The sequence below is a fragment of the Hippocampus zosterae genome, chromosome 6 (genome assembly GCF_025434085.1).
Source record: "Hippocampus zosterae strain Florida chromosome 6, ASM2543408v3, whole genome shotgun sequence".
Lineage (NCBI taxonomy): Eukaryota > Metazoa > Chordata > Actinopteri > Syngnathiformes > Syngnathidae > Hippocampus > Hippocampus zosterae.
In genome coordinates, this window is record NC_067456.1 from 886369 (window position 1) to 901615 (window position 15247).

General features: G+C 46.5%; 1 protein-coding gene across 1 annotated transcript; it reads left to right on the plus strand.

Moving 5' to 3' along the window:
- The first annotated feature begins 809 nt into the window (after positions 1-809).
- LOC127602717 (protein FAM102A-like) lies at positions 810-15093 on the plus strand. Its single transcript, XM_052069043.1, has 12 exons — positions 810-936; positions 1032-1343; positions 8449-8569; positions 8911-8940; positions 10425-10541; positions 10622-10668; positions 11348-11505; positions 11702-11806; positions 11911-12109; positions 12699-12820; positions 13149-13218; positions 13285-15093. Exons 2-12 carry the CDS (start codon positions 1201-1203, stop codon positions 13328-13330), a joined length of 1158 nt encoding a protein of 385 aa, XP_051925003.1. The 5' UTR covers positions 810-936; positions 1032-1200; the 3' UTR covers positions 13331-15093.
- Positions 15094-15247: the final 154 nt, after the last annotated feature.

Here is a 15247-nt window from a genome sequence, read left to right on the forward strand (position 1 = left end):
TCTATTGACAATTTAGGTTTTATGATGGGGACCTCAGGTCACAATTAGGGTTTCAAGAAAATAATCAAGACAGGATTCAGATATTAAGCAAACGTGGCGGTACCAAACTCTGGTTCCAAGACATTTTCGAAAGATTTCTAGCAAAGGCAAATGTTTCAAGTTGGGGTTGTCAAACTGGGGTTAAGTTTGAAGTCACTGTGAGGGTTTTAATTCCATTTAAGCAATTTGGGGAAATGTTTAAAATTGGGAATTCAATGTAAAGACCTGCGATTGGCTGGCAACCGATTGAGGGTGTCCCCCGCCTACTGTCTGGAGACAGCTGGGTTAGGCTCCAGCACCCCCCCCCCCCCACCCCCCAGCCCGCGACCACAGTGAGGACAAAGCGGTTCGGAAGATGAATGAATGTAAAGACGAATGTTTTATTGTATTGCGCCTAACTGTATTCGTAATGGATTGTTCAAAATAGCACATGCGGGCGTCAGCCACTAAAGGGCGCTGTTTTAGCGCTTTGAGGCCGTGCTCTGAATGAGAGATTCTGTTGCCTTTGATTTGTTAGTTACTGGAAACCTTCAAAATCAAGTCGGGAAGGGTTACGACATAAATACACGGAAATTGTGTCCTTTGTCCATAAAAATAAAAGTCACGAGATTCGACAACTCCTATGTGTGTTTATAAGAATTAAAGTGAATGTGATTTCAGATAAATTATACATTTATGTGAAATTATTTGTAATTTAAAAGCGCCGTTCATGTTCATTGTGCGGGTCTGACTAACAGTTTTCTTGTTTTGAAAGCAAAACCGGAATGCGAGTGCTTTGTTGTGTTAGCCTGATCCAAGACCCCGCTGACTGGATTAATCCCGTTCACAGTGTAGAAAAAGTGCTGTTTTGTATCATTTGTTTGGGAGAATCGTCGCCGCGAGTAGAAATGTCTCCAGGTGGGCCTTCTCGCCTCACTTTTTTTAACAAGCCTATCACAATCTTAAGTGCCAAATGTCGTTTTGAGAACGATCTTTTCTTTTTCTTTCTCCAGATTTCTGCATCGAATCGCCGCCGGGGAGCACGACGAAAGAAGAGGAGCGGGCAGCTTCTCGCCCAAAACTGGAATAAGACGCCACCATTAAATTCTCTTCCGGAGTGCTTTTGTTGTGTTGGGGGGGCTTTTCACGGCGACCCAAGTGTCGACAGAAGAAAGCAGTGGAATGGCGTTCTTCGCGAAAAAGAAGAAATTCAAGTTCCAGACACATCTGACGCTGGAGGAGCTGAGCGCCGTGCCGTTCGTCAACGGGGTTCTCTTCTGCAAAGTTCGCCTGCTGGACGGAGACTTCGTCGCTTCCTCCTCCAGGTTACTTTTAACACCAAAATGTGGTCCAAATATACCGTCTATCGTTTTTGAACGTCTTCTTCAACAGACACAACGAATCGTTTACAAAAAATAACATATTTAGTATACAGAAGGTTGCGAGGGGGGCTAGGTTGAGGTTAAGCTAAGTAAATGTGAGACTGGTTAGCACGCCCGTCTTACAGTGCCGAGGTCGTGGGTTCGAATCCGGCCTGCGGCCTTCCTGTGTGGAATTTGCGGTTTCTCCCGGTCCTCTCCGTGACCACTTGTCAGAATAAGTGGATCAGATCATGGACTGACGGATGAACAAATTGATATGAAAGGCAGTTTTTTTAAATCGACTTCAATTACCGTTGTTAATTTGGGAAACATTTTCACTGGCAGTCTTTGAAACGAAACAAATGCTACCAAACGAGTGCGGGTTAACCAGAAGTCAAAAGTCACTAAAGGGGAAGTCGCATCAAAAATGTTCTTCTCGTTAATATGTTCCAGGTGGACCTGCTCATCCAACCATGATTAATCCTTTGTTTGTGGAATCTGAATTTAGCTGCAAAATGCCCCATTTTCTATCCACGGCAGGGGCGGCCATTTTGTCACTTGCAGTTGCTCAGGTGACAGCCACTCAGGGCTCACCTGTTTTGTGAAGTTTGCAAGCTGAGCTCAAAAAAGGAACCCGAGTGGAGCTTTTGCCATTCTACTTCACCGTGATGTCGATTTGAATTCCGTGAGTTGTTCAGCTTCAGTTTCAAGATTTCAAAGGAAGGTTTCAAGGTGGGAAACGGGTTTCCGATGAGTACTGTCTTTGGGAGTCAGTTTTTAAGACGGCACTGGGATTTCAAACTGGGGTTTTCAGTTCGGCTTAAGGTTTCAAACAATGATTGGATTTTCAAATGAGGCTTTCAACCTTGTATCTGGCTATCGAGCCAGGGTTCTGGTTTCAAATTAGGGTTTTCAAGTCAGGGTTGCGGTTTCAAACATGGGCTAGGTTTATTCAAAGGAGGGTTTTGACCCTGTGTTCCGGTTCCAGATTTGAATTTCAAACCATGGTTGGTGTTTCAAACAAGCCTCAGGCCTTCCAAATAGTGTTTCAACTCGGGGTTAGGCTTTTCGGACGCGGCGGGCGCAAACAAACAAAATGGCGACAAAAGGAATATCCGTTACTCCAGCTGCTCTCCCGTGGAACTACGATGTGTACACGTTGTTGTACATGTTTTCAATCACGTTAGGATGCTGCTTTTATTTGAGAACTACTGTTGTTAGAGCTGATTTCCGACGCCTTGGTCGGATTTTATTTGTCCAACCGAGACCCCCTACAATCCCCCCTGACCGCGCCGGCACCTTTCTGGATGTTACATAAGCGTCCCCACGTTATCATATCCACCCATTGGAACAATTTGCTCTCTCTTTCTCTCGTCCAATCGGATTAGCGTTATGTCACCCATGTGACAATGCGTGTCTTTGTACAAACCACCACCACCACCCGCCGTTCCCTCCCGCTGCCACGTGCCACAAATGTGACCGTGTGGGTCCCCGGTGCGCTGGCCGCCAGTCGGCTGGACTTGATGACATCACCGTTTCGTTGCATGCAGGCAGGGGGGCACGCGGATGCAACATCTGCCAGTCAAATAGCCGCTTGGTATGCCCTTGCGGTTGCCGTCAGACAAATACAGACACCGACGCCCCTTCCAGCGGGCCCATGTCAATCGCCAACATGCTCTAGCTGTCAATCAAACGTGGACAGTCAACCCCCACCCAAACCACTGAGACAGGATCTGTCAATCGATCACGGGCGTGACAAAAACTGACCGTAAAACCTCACCGTTGGCACATAGGTACCGCCCATCAATCAAACATTGGCACCGAAACCTCTTTGTTGCCTGTCAATCAATCGTAGATACTGACACGCCCACAGAGTAGCTTTTCAATCAATCTCGTTGATCTCAATGTTTTTTTTTTTTTTTTTTGTGGTTGAGTAAAAATTCAGTGACTGATTAATCAGCCAACTCACCCCCCCCCCCCAAAATATGACATGTTTCATGATACTTGAGTAGTATTTGTTTCACATTACAGCAGAGAGAAGACTCAACCGATTTTGAGCGAGGCGGCGTAATTATCGTTGTCTTCCGTTGTAATGTGTTGGCGCGTTAAAAAAAAACATATTTTAAAAAAAAATCTGTTTTTTTCAAAGCGCTAAAATGATTAAATCGGCCCGGCCGCTTCGAACGGCGTCCACACGCCTCTGCCAACAGCTGTCAATCAAAGCCCCTCTCCAGTATTCGTCGGTCAAACATGGCGAGAGAAACACGCCCCCTGCTGCTTACGTCAGTCAAACGCAGACACGCCCCCTAAGCTGGAAAAAAAATGTCCTCGCTCCCATTTTAACTCGTTCGCTGCCAGCCCCCCCTTTTCAGTGCTTTTCCCTACCACGTGGAGAAAAATATCATCAAATCAATATCTGGAACGGATTCCTAAAGGACATGAACAGATCTCATTGGCAGTTATTAATAAGCGCATCCTTCCAAGCGAGGTGAAAGTTTCGATCGTGTTGCTTCTCAACTTGAACGCTGTTGTGATTGAGAACAGCTGCGCGGAATTCAGAGAAAAAAAAAAAAGCAAAACCTCATCTCGCAGTTCCGACGAGCGGCCAGCTTGAAAGGTTTTCTGTTGTGGAATGTTTGGAAACTTGACACGGTGGAAATGTGGAACACGCAGCCGATTTGTAAATGTCCCGCTCGTGCTCGTCTTGCATGCGAGTGCGATTTGTCGGGCGATGGCCACACATGGGATGTCGCCGGGCGACTGACGAGCGTTTTCGGGGCGAAGAATGTGATTGCGTGCAGCTGCTGCTGCAGCGGCTGCGGCCTCGTCATGCGCTCCTTTGTCTTCCTGTTCTCCTGTTTAGACTTTATCACCGTTACCATGCGGCCATTTTTCACTCCCAGCTACCCGCACCGTATAAATGTCCCGGAGAGATGTTTGATGTCGTGTCACGCTCATGAAGCCAATGGCTAACCACATGAAAAAAAAATCAAAGAAACAAACAAAAAAGGACCATTCTGACTTTTGGCTTTGTTTCATCGTTTGAGGTGTCACAAAAGCAAAAAGTAGCGGTTCAAGTATTATTTTTTTAAAGCACAAAAGCTTGTTTTCTCTGCTTTTTGGTCCGAAACTGAAACCGAAGAACAGAAAAATGTGAACGTCTCCCCCCCCCCCTGAAAGCACTTTAGTGACGTGATTATATCCCGAGCGTTTTGAAAGAGCCCTCAAAATGCTAACGTGAGCAACGACCCAAAGTAGCAAGGAAGGGATATCTGTGTCATTCACAAAAAAGGAAATTCAAATTATGTCACAGGATGAAGGATTTCACAACAGGTGTCAAAATTAGTTGATGACAAATCAATGAAAAAAAACAATCGACAACTCTTTTGATAATTGATTGACCGTTGAGCGCATTTCTGGAACTTTTAACGTGTCCAAATCCGATGTCATCCTTTCAACGGTAATGAATCTGATTTCTGTCGTGAAAGCAAGCTCATTTGCATTTTGTGTTTTCATCAAACCCTTCGGATAACATTGATGCCTCTTTTCTGACATCCCCCGTCGCATGCCAAACTAGTAAACCGTTGCAGAAATCAATACCCGAGAAGTAGCTTGCGCGTTATTTTTTTTAAAATCAGAATCAAATAACAAATCAGTTAATAACTGAGTTAACTAAATAACTGAATACATGAGTTAACTCATTGGAGGAAAATGATTTTATTCCATGGAATAATCGATACAAATATTTATTTTCCATATTTTTTTTTTTTTTTTTTCGGGGGGGTTGGGGTTGAAATAGCGAATCATAAAGCATCAAATTGGTTGGGATCTAATTTTTCCTCATATATTTGAAGGCTTTGAATGGTTTTGAATGTGAACGGTTGTTGGCAGCCTCTGACGGGATGGCGACCAGTCCCGGGTGGACCGTGCCTCTCTCTCCCGATATCAGTGACTCTTGAGAGGATAAACCATATAGAAAATGGATGGATGGCGCACATGGCGAGTTTGAACGGCAGGGAAGTCCCGCAGATGAGCGAGAGGTTAGCTCAGAGCGCCGACTTTTCAACAGCTGTTTCCTGTTTTCCGCTTGATTTGCGCTTCATTTGCATACTGTGTGTGTGTGTGGGGGGGGGGGGGGTCTCCGCGGGCTCTCGCTGGTTACACAGTGAAGAAACATCTTGAATCGTTCTCGTGTACAATGGTTGAAATGTTCTGAAGTGCGATGAAAACGCATCCTAGTGGCGGGAGATGTCATTGCACTTCCTTTCCGAACAAAATCAAAGATGGACGTCCAACAAAATCTACGTGACCTTGATGAAAAAAAAAGTTAAAATATTACAAGAATACTAAAAAAAAAAAAGCTCAATGAAAAATGCAGTTTGAACTGATGCAAAAGACAAATTATGTAATGAAAAAAATACAGCAATATTACAAGAAAGAAAGCTTGACAAAACATAAAAAAAAAATACACTTCAAATATGCAAAAGTGGGACCGCAAACTATCTGCGAGCTTTGTGTTTCCCGGCATGGAAAAAACGGTCCAAATTTTTCGGTTTGACCCGAAGCGCCACCTCTCGGCCCGCTCTTGACGTCACGTCGGCGTCTGCTTCCTCAGCAGCGCTTTATCTGACGTTCCTTCTCATGACCCGGCCCGGAACGTGGCGTGTTTGCGTTTCTCGTCAGCAGGGCCTCGCTGTCGCCGATAACGGCCTGTGTCCACGTTGGCGGGTGGCTCTCTGTTTTAACTCAAGTCGAAATAGATAACGTGCAAATGTTTGCTACGCCGGTACTCATTTTGGCAGCGGTGATTGACGGTTGCGCTCACAAGGCAAAACAAACCGGAGGGAAGTCAGCTGCGGACTCTGTGAGCGTCACGCTGCCGACGTCTCCGCGGAGACCCGACAAAGCCGACGCTCCTTTGGAATGCCGCTCTGACTCTCTCTGCTCGACCACCCGCGTTGCTTCCCGTGAGCTCGTGCGACTCTTTGATTATACGGCACCTTTGTGTGATGTCATAATGTGATTAGATCAAATTAAAAAGTGACACGTTTTGTTCTCGTCAATTCATGCCGTTTTCTTTTGGGTTGCGTCTACCACAGACCTCTGTAAGGCAGACGTGTATACGTTCCACCAAACCCGCGGCTGGCCAAGAATTGCTTGAAATGAACAAAATAAAAGCTCTCATTTGGCCCCCTGGTGGCAAAAAAAATAATTGCCCACTCCCGCTCTGTACTTTTGCAAGGCAGTAGTCATCGTTCTTTGCAGAGGATAAAGAATACACGCCTGGGGGAGGGGGTATTGGTCTCTGTTGACGTGCTCGGGAGCCAGGCTATTGCGTTTTTTGATTTGTTTGCTAGCTGAGGTCAAAGTTTGTTTTAAAAAAGGGCCCCCACCGATGAATACACCAATATAATGTTACTTTCTCATGAAAAATTCGATATCCCCCCCATTCCCCCCCTCAAAGTAGCATGGAGAATGTCGCCCACAGCAGGATGTCGAAAGTGCAGAGACAAGCGAGCGAGTGGTAAAAAATCACAGGCTTAGTTGCCGGGGCCATGTTGAACAATGGCAGTGACAGACGGGGGAGGGGCCAGTGGGACAAGCAGCTGCCGCGAATGGTGCACGCCACCTTTCGTATTCGAGTCGCGTCCACGCCTTCAACTACGAGGTGGTCACCATGGGGACGCCGTGCCTCTTAGCAGCTCTTGGCATGTCCTGCCGCTTCGAGTGATCGCGAGGGTTGCTCTCCATCGCCTCTTAGTGGTAGCGAGGAGCAATGCGACGAGATTTCCCACAAAAAAGCCCAGTTTTTGTTTTTTTTTTAAGTTGGGAGCTTTTCCTGAGTAGTGCTCGCTCCTGCCCGGCGCCTGCTGCAATTATATTTTACAACATTGAAGTCGTTCTGGGAAAAAAAAAGATCCCAGCTGCTTTTCAGCAATATTCAAAAAAAAAAAGCGATTTAAGATGGTTTCAAATGTACTCTTAACGGGTTTGCAAAAGGTGAAGCGCCATGTCGGGGAGGTTGCGTGCCCGTCGAAGCAAATGACAGGACTCCTTAATGACATGACATTTGGGAATGGCCCTTAATCAGCGCGTTGCCTTTCCAACGCAACTTGTCGTCATTTCCAGAAAATTGCCTCCTTCGTGTTTTCCTCCTTTAGAGTTTAGAGACGGCGGTAATTATCCCCCGAAATAACAGGACCGAGTGCTTGCAGTTGTCCCGTCCACTTGATGCACTTTCCTCGGGAAAGGTTGCGTCCATTCGTGAAATTTGATCAAACTCGGGCCGCGTTGGGTCAACTGATGAGCTCTGATGGCTGCTTCAAAGCCCAAATGGGAGGCGTCGGCAGATCGAGTGAATTGGGAGACCCCCTTTTACAAAACCGGTCCGAGTACCCGCTCAAATGGGGGGGCTTGAAACCAAAATTGCAGACTGCTTGTGTCTTTTCTGGTAGGGCTTCCTGAGACTCCTTTGTTGGGTCGCCTCGCGATCCATATCTTCACCAACTTTCATGGTGGTACCTGAAACGGGATTCGGGGGCTGAGTTTTGGGTGTCTGCGAAGGCCACCCGGAACCAGCCAAAAAAAAAAAGCGAAATCAGCATGTGCCTCTCCCACATCTCTAATTGCCCCTGGGGGAGAAATAAAAAAAAATCTGAATCTGAATCTGAAAATGGCTGACTTCCTTTTTGAGATTTTTTTTTTTGTGGGTCTACTCCGGATGGTTGTTTAGTCCGAAAGGCCTCTGGGGCAGAATTTTTCCACTACACAGGCGTACCTCGGTTTTCGACCATAATTCGGATCCAGAACACTTCCTCGTGTAAGGAAGCCGAGTGGTGTCTTCCGGTTTGCTCATTTAGGTCGAAAACCAATTTTTGGTGGTCATCCGAGGCGTGAAAATCGAGAATTTTCTGGTGGAAAACCGATTTGGTCAAGAACGGAGATGTTCGAAAACCAACGTTTGACTCTACATATATTTTTTTCTTTCATTTAAAACATTTTTTAATTAACCCCCCCCCCCCCCACCAAACCATTGATTGCCATTTCTCAACCGTGTGTGTGCGTGCAGGGAGGAAGTGCGCGAGAACTGCGTGCGATGGGGCAAGAGGTTCTCCTTCGTGTCCAAGATGAGCGCAAACCCGCACACGGGCGTGCTGGACCCGTCCGTCTGCCGGGTGTCTGTCAGGAAGGTAAATGAAGGACACAAAATTCCCTTCGCGCTGCAGCAGTTTTCCGCCATTTTCCCTATTTAGGCCCCTCCCATGTGATAGTCCGCCTTTTGGAGGCAGCATCAGCTCATGGGGCCACGCGGCATTGCGCAATCTTCTTTTTGGACGGGTTCCGTGCAAAACCGACCGTTAGCATGAATGCCAGATCGTCCGTTACGATCGGTTGGCTCTGAGAATCGGCCTCTCCGTGTCCCTGTCCCTGCGAAGACCAATCCTAGCAGCGGTGACGGGGGGCTGTCCGCAAATTGGGAAACGGGGATGGTTCGCTGAATGCGTCCTTCTTCCTGTTATTTTTCCTGCAGGAGCTGAAAGGCGGCAAAGCTTACACGAAGGTAAGAGACTCGCCGCCGCCGGATGGCGGAAAAAAACGCATTTTTTCCGACACCTCCGACACTCGGAGTGCCGCCGTGTGTCCTTTCCTGCAAATGTTTAGCTAAATTTAGCCCACTTCCCTCCCTCGGAGCGAGGCCCCCTCGCGCGCACCTCGAAGAAAAACAGAAGCCGCCGGGAAAAAAACCAGGCAACAGAGACGCAAACAACATCACAGAGAATAAAGAATGGCGACCTCTTGCTCGGGGGTCCTGCCCGGGGGTCAACAAAACAATGTGACTGCTGATTTTAGGGAGTGCGGATTTCGGATCACTTCTTGCGTGAATTTAGAGTTTAGTAAAAATCGTGTCGGGCGGCCCGGTAGTCCAGTGGTTAGCACGTGGGCTTCACAGTGCAGAGGTACCGGGTTTGATTCCAGCTCCGGCCTCCCTGTGTGGAGTTTGCATGTTCTCCCCGGGCCTGCGTGGGTTTTCTCCGGGTGCTCCGGTTTCCTCCCACATTCCAAAAACATGCCTGGCCGGGTGACTGAACGCTCTAAATTGTTCCTAGGTGTGAGTGTGAGCGCGGATGGTTGTTCGTCTCTATGTGCCCTGTGATTGGCTGGCAACCGATTCAGGGTGTCCCCCGCCTACTGCCCGGAGACGGCTGGGATAGGCTCAGCACCCCCCGCGACCCTAGTGAGGATCAAGCGGTTCGGAAGATGAATGAATGAATAAAAATCGTGTCGACGCCAATTAGGATCACAAAATTTTGAGTGTGAATCTGCCTTCCGCAATTAGTATTATTATTTTTAAGCGCGTAAATTTGTAATTTCTTTAAAAAAAAGCTTTCAGTGCAAACTTAGATTGCAAGATACTCTTCCGTATGAATTTGCATCGCACAAAAAAAAGTCAGCCCAATGTACACCGAAATAAACATATTGTGCATTTTACGATACGCAAAATTGCAAGCGACGATTCGCATCACAAAATATCGCGTGTGAAGAAAAAGCTCGGCAATGCAGAATGACTTCGCCGAAACCTTGTGAACACAAAACATGGCAGTCTTAATAAAAACAAAAAAAAAACTACAAATCTCCAATTTAGATCCCAGTCTGAGTGTGATTTTAGATCGCAAAAATCGGACAACAAAAACTGTGCCCGGACCAATTTTGAACAAAATCAAATCAGCAAAACCTTGTGCAGACTAGATTACCGGTACATTAAAAAATAAAGATAAGATCTCCTTTATTCGTCCCACACTGGGGAAATTTACAACAAAACCCAACAAAGTAGCAAAACCTCATCACAAATGAGCCCCCCCCCCCAAAAAAATGCACGCGTTTCAATTTCGATGAGAAGAAAAAACTTTAAAGTAGAAGGCGGCCAGAAAAGGCGTCAGCTGGTGAGATTTGGACGGCGCTCGTCAGTCCTGGCTTCCATGGATCCCGTTGAGGACCCCCCGCGGCGTGCGCTAAATCCTCTTGTGACGCGACTCCCTCCCCCAGCTGGGCTTCGCGGACTTGAACATGGCGGAGTTTGCCGGCTCGGGTTCCACCGCGCGCTGCTGCCTGCTGGAGGGCTACGACACCAAGAACACGCGGCAGGACAATTCCATTCTCAAGGTTGGCGTCGTCCCGCGTCCGTCGGAGCTCTTTGGTTCTGCGGCGAAAACCACTTTTTGTGGCTTTTGTGTTTTTGAAAGGTGATCATCGGGATGACGCTCCTGTCTGGAGACCCCTGTTTTAAAACGTGAGTAGGAGTTCGTCGTCCCCCCCACCCCCCATTGAAAGTTTGAAAAAGCGGGAAAGTGTGCAACGGATATCACGTGGGCCCATCTTGACCAATCAGATTTCACGTCCCTCGTTACATTTGAACTTTCATATTGTCATATTTGGACTTCTAGGAGGAAAAAAACAACAATTTTTATGGAATATTAATTTCTCAAAATGCAGCACTTTCCTTGAAAAGTATCACTTTGTATTGTACGTCTTTAATGGATTTTGGGCCGTCTTCTAATATTGTATAAGAAGAATAATAAATCCAACAATATTGGGGGGAAAAAATAAAACCTTATTTGCATTAAAAGATAACTGGAACACGTGAAAAATGCAACCGGGAGTTTTCCTCATAACATTAGAAAAAGGAAATTTTGTCTTCTAAAAAAAAAAAAAAAGTCATTTAGCTCAGAAAGTTTTCTGAATGTGAATCTGTAAAATACGACTTCTTTCTTGAAAAATATAAAACGGTGAGATTCTTGTTTATCTTTACCATTTTGTCCTTTCAAAATCCCAAAAGGGATTGTGACCGTTTCTCAACTTTTGGAAAATATAAAATGATTTGTGACGATCCAACTTGATTCTCATGACATAACAAGCGCTTCTACTGAAGACTGTCCTTTTGTGTGTTTTTTTTTTCTTCCTTCCTTCAGTCCGGCCAGCACGGCCAACAAGAGCATCTCCGTCCCGGGACGCGAGCACACCCTGCAGCCCGACTGCAAGGGGGAGGGAACCAAGGCGGAACCCGGGCCCCCCGGAGGGATTTCTCTGGGCCGAACACCCAAACATCGACCCTCCATCGTTAGCTCAGGTAGAAAGCCCCCAAAACGGTCCAACTCAAAGACTCGGACCAGACCAAGACCAGACTCGGAGTGACAATATGCGCTCCCGGGCAGCATTCTGGTGCCACTGGAGACACGTCATGGAGGATCGGCTGACTCCAAAGTCGAGTTGCGGTCATCCACAGCGGGAACGTGACGGCGTTTTTGTCCTTTGTTTACGGCCAGGTCTTCTGGAAGATGCCGAAAGTAACCCGTGTGCCCTCGGAGAACTTTTCCAATCGGGCCATTCTCGCAACTCCAGCTACGCCAGCCAGCACAGCAAGATCTCCGGTTGGTTTTCCTCCCCCGCTTTTTGCCGACCGCGGAAGCTTGATCTTATCTTATCTTATCTTATCTTATCTTATCTTATCTTATCCCTTTCCGTGTCCCCGCAGGCTACAGCACGGAGCACTCTCGCTCCTCCAGCCTGTCGGACTTGACGCACCGCAGGAACACCTCCACCAGCAGCAGCGCCTCGGGGGGCCTGGGGGGCTTCGCCGCCGACGCCCCCGCGGATGGAGAAAGAGAAGCGGGACGCTCGGAGAGACCGCCCCGGCCCCCCAGGCCGCTTCTGCCCACCAACAGGCCCCCAAGGTGCACGCCTGCCTTCCATTTTTGGACCTTAATAGTGATAAACAAAATTGATTTTGGCCAAATAGGGGGGTTGGGGGGGGCGTTAAATCACAACCACGTGCTTGTTTTTATAACGATAATTTGTTGAGCTCAAATTTAGTTCACTTAAGGATGAATGTCGATACAAACTTGGCATCGTTTTATGTAACAGACTTGTCAGGGGCAATTGAGAGAAATATCTTCATGTTTCATTCAGAATTTTCTGAACAAAAAAAGCGGAAATTTAAAAACAAATACTTGCATTGTAACTTGGAATCAAGAAAACAAAAAGTGTCAATTTAGAACAGCTTTTGACTACGAATTTTTTTGCGGCGTGAATTTTGACTGAAAACCGGTGAGCAAATTTTAATTGTAATAAAATTCCAAGCACTGATTTACATGAACAAAAGCTAATTACATATTGAGAATAACTTTAATTTAATTTAATAAAAATTGTAAAATCTTGGGAGTGGGACTCTCACAAAGAAAAAAAAAAAGGTTTGAAGTGGAAGAACGTGTCCCAGGCTCCGTTCGGAGCTGCAAAGTCCCGTTTTTTGCGTGCGGCTTGCAGGAGGAAGCAGGACTCGGTGGAGAGTCAGCCGTCCTGGGTCAACGACACTCGCATGGACGCCGACGACATCGTGGAGAAGATCGTCCAGAGCCAAAACTTTGAGGGCGTCAGCAACACTGAAGGTGTTCACAAAAACATCACGCCGTTGATGAAATATTTTCATGATGAAATCATAAAGACGCATTTACTTTATTGTAGTTTACCATTTATACTTATTGAAATTTGTATTATTGATGTACATCTCCACCTCTAGTTTGAAGCAATCTCACGGTGACCTTTAACCCTTTTTATTTTTCTTAAATAATTGTGAAATGATACAGAACGATTGCATCACTTGAAACAACGCGTTGTCGTCTCAAAAAGACGCAGATGGTTATGCCTGGTATCTGTCGCCATGACGGCACCTTCTTTTGTGCTAAGCTAACATGTAGCATCCCCCCCCCCACACAGACAGCAACCTGCGCCTGTTCGTCAACCGAGACGGCAGCACCGCCCTCAGCGCCATCCGGCTGGGCAACGGGTAAGCGGGCTGCCATCCGATCTTGCTCCTGGCAAATTCACTGACGGGTCGCCGTGTCCCCCACAGGGTCTCGGCCGGCGGCTATGAGCCCGTAGTCATCGAGAGCCACTAGACGGGGAGGAATCATCACCCCCCCCCCCACCATTTTTTTTTCTCTCTTCTGTTCCCCCTCCTTTCCCCTCGCCGACTTCAGCTGGCCTGAAGCCGGCACGGTGAGAAAGACGCGTCAGTTTGCACTTTAGCCAGCGGTTGCCATCTTGTTTCAGAAACCGAGAATCCTCGCGGTGTCCTCGGGTTCGTCGCCACCGTCGAAATTGAGCCTCTGGCGGGAAACAAATGCTAAATGTTGTATCTGCGCAACTGGATCGAACATCAATATCGTGAGGCCAGCCCGAGCGTTTAATCGACTGGACGATTTAATCGGACGATATTGGCTCTGTTATCTGCAAACAGCTGCTGACATCCCCCCCCCCCCCCCCCCCATAGTTCAGTGATTTAAATTGCTTGGACATTGACGCATTACAACAAACCACGAAGGTAACACCATTCAAACATTGCCCAGGAAAACAAAAAAGAACCCCTCAAAAAAATCTGTTCTGAAGTTAAAATAAATACTCAAGGACCAAGTATTGGAAAACAGTCACATTATATGCTCTGAATTCATATCTTTATTCTTACATATCAATATTGTTAGTCAGTTATCGCTGACTGTTAAATGACGTCATCCTGAAGCGCCGCTGCGGCTTCACTCATTGAGATAAACAATTGACGTCATCCTGAAGCGCCGCTGCGGCTTACTGCAGTCAGATATGTACGGTAGATGAGAAAAATGTGAAAAGGCGCTTTTCACACAGAACTCAGCAAAGTCCAAAGTGCCGCTGTAGCTTCACGTATTAGGATGACATCATGAGTTGTGTGTGAAATGCCCCTTTGCACGTTTTCAGCATTGCACTCAATGCATTCACTTGAGTTTACCTAACGCAGCTGTGCTGGCAACACGCGTTGAGATAACGTAGCCAGTGAGAACATTTACGGATCGGCTTAAGCTCGCCGAATCTTTTTTTCGTCCGTGCCTTCGGCACACGGGACAAACGACGAAACCGAGGAGGTTTCCTGTGGATCGGGGAACCCAAAGTGAGCCACTTTGCAGTTTTTGGAGCCCGTGACCGTTTCGCTTTCTGAGCCCGAAGCGTCTTCGTCTCCCGCGAGAACGCCAATGACGGCCAAGAGACACAAGGCATCCCACCCCCAGCCCCCCCTCGCCCTAGCGATTGTGAAAGTTGTTTTTTGATGATCTGAACCTCATCTGTGATCGCTCTGCTGCCCCCTGGTGGAGCAACCAGTGTCGACACCCAACATAGTTCACAAAAGAGCTTGAGAAACGGCAAAGAAATGTTTACAAACAGCTGGCTGCTTGGAACGTTTCCTTTGTTTTATTCATTTTCTTCATCTTTGGGAATTAGTTTTGAATGTATTCCACCATAACAGTGACAATTAGTACTGTGTTTTTTCTTTTAAAATGGTCTTTTCAGAGTTTTTGTCTAAAAACGCCCACTCATGGTTAGATTTAGGTCACGTTTCGGGGAATGAACCACTAATTTGTTTTGTTTACATCACCTATTATACTCTTTCTATTTTTAAGCAATTATTTATATTTTTTGTCATTTTATTCTATGATGGTTTTGTCCGGAGGATGGATGGTTATAAGCTATGCACACGACTCCCCTCCCCTCTGCTTTTTTTTATTTTATTTTAATCTTCCACTATTAGAAATTCTAACAAGTGTGTATTGTATCATAGCAAAACTAGTATTTACCTAAAGTTATAGAAATTGACCTTTGTAACACTTCTAAACAATAAAAATCTATATTATCATTTGTATGGAGTACAGTATTTATTTGTATATGAAATCCTAGGTGCATTCATCATGTAGTCGCTTGGAAATGGATGATCTTCACCCTGGCTAGCAGTCAAGTCATGGGTAGAGAAACAAGCAACGATTTGCATCAAAGACAATTCCTCTTTACAT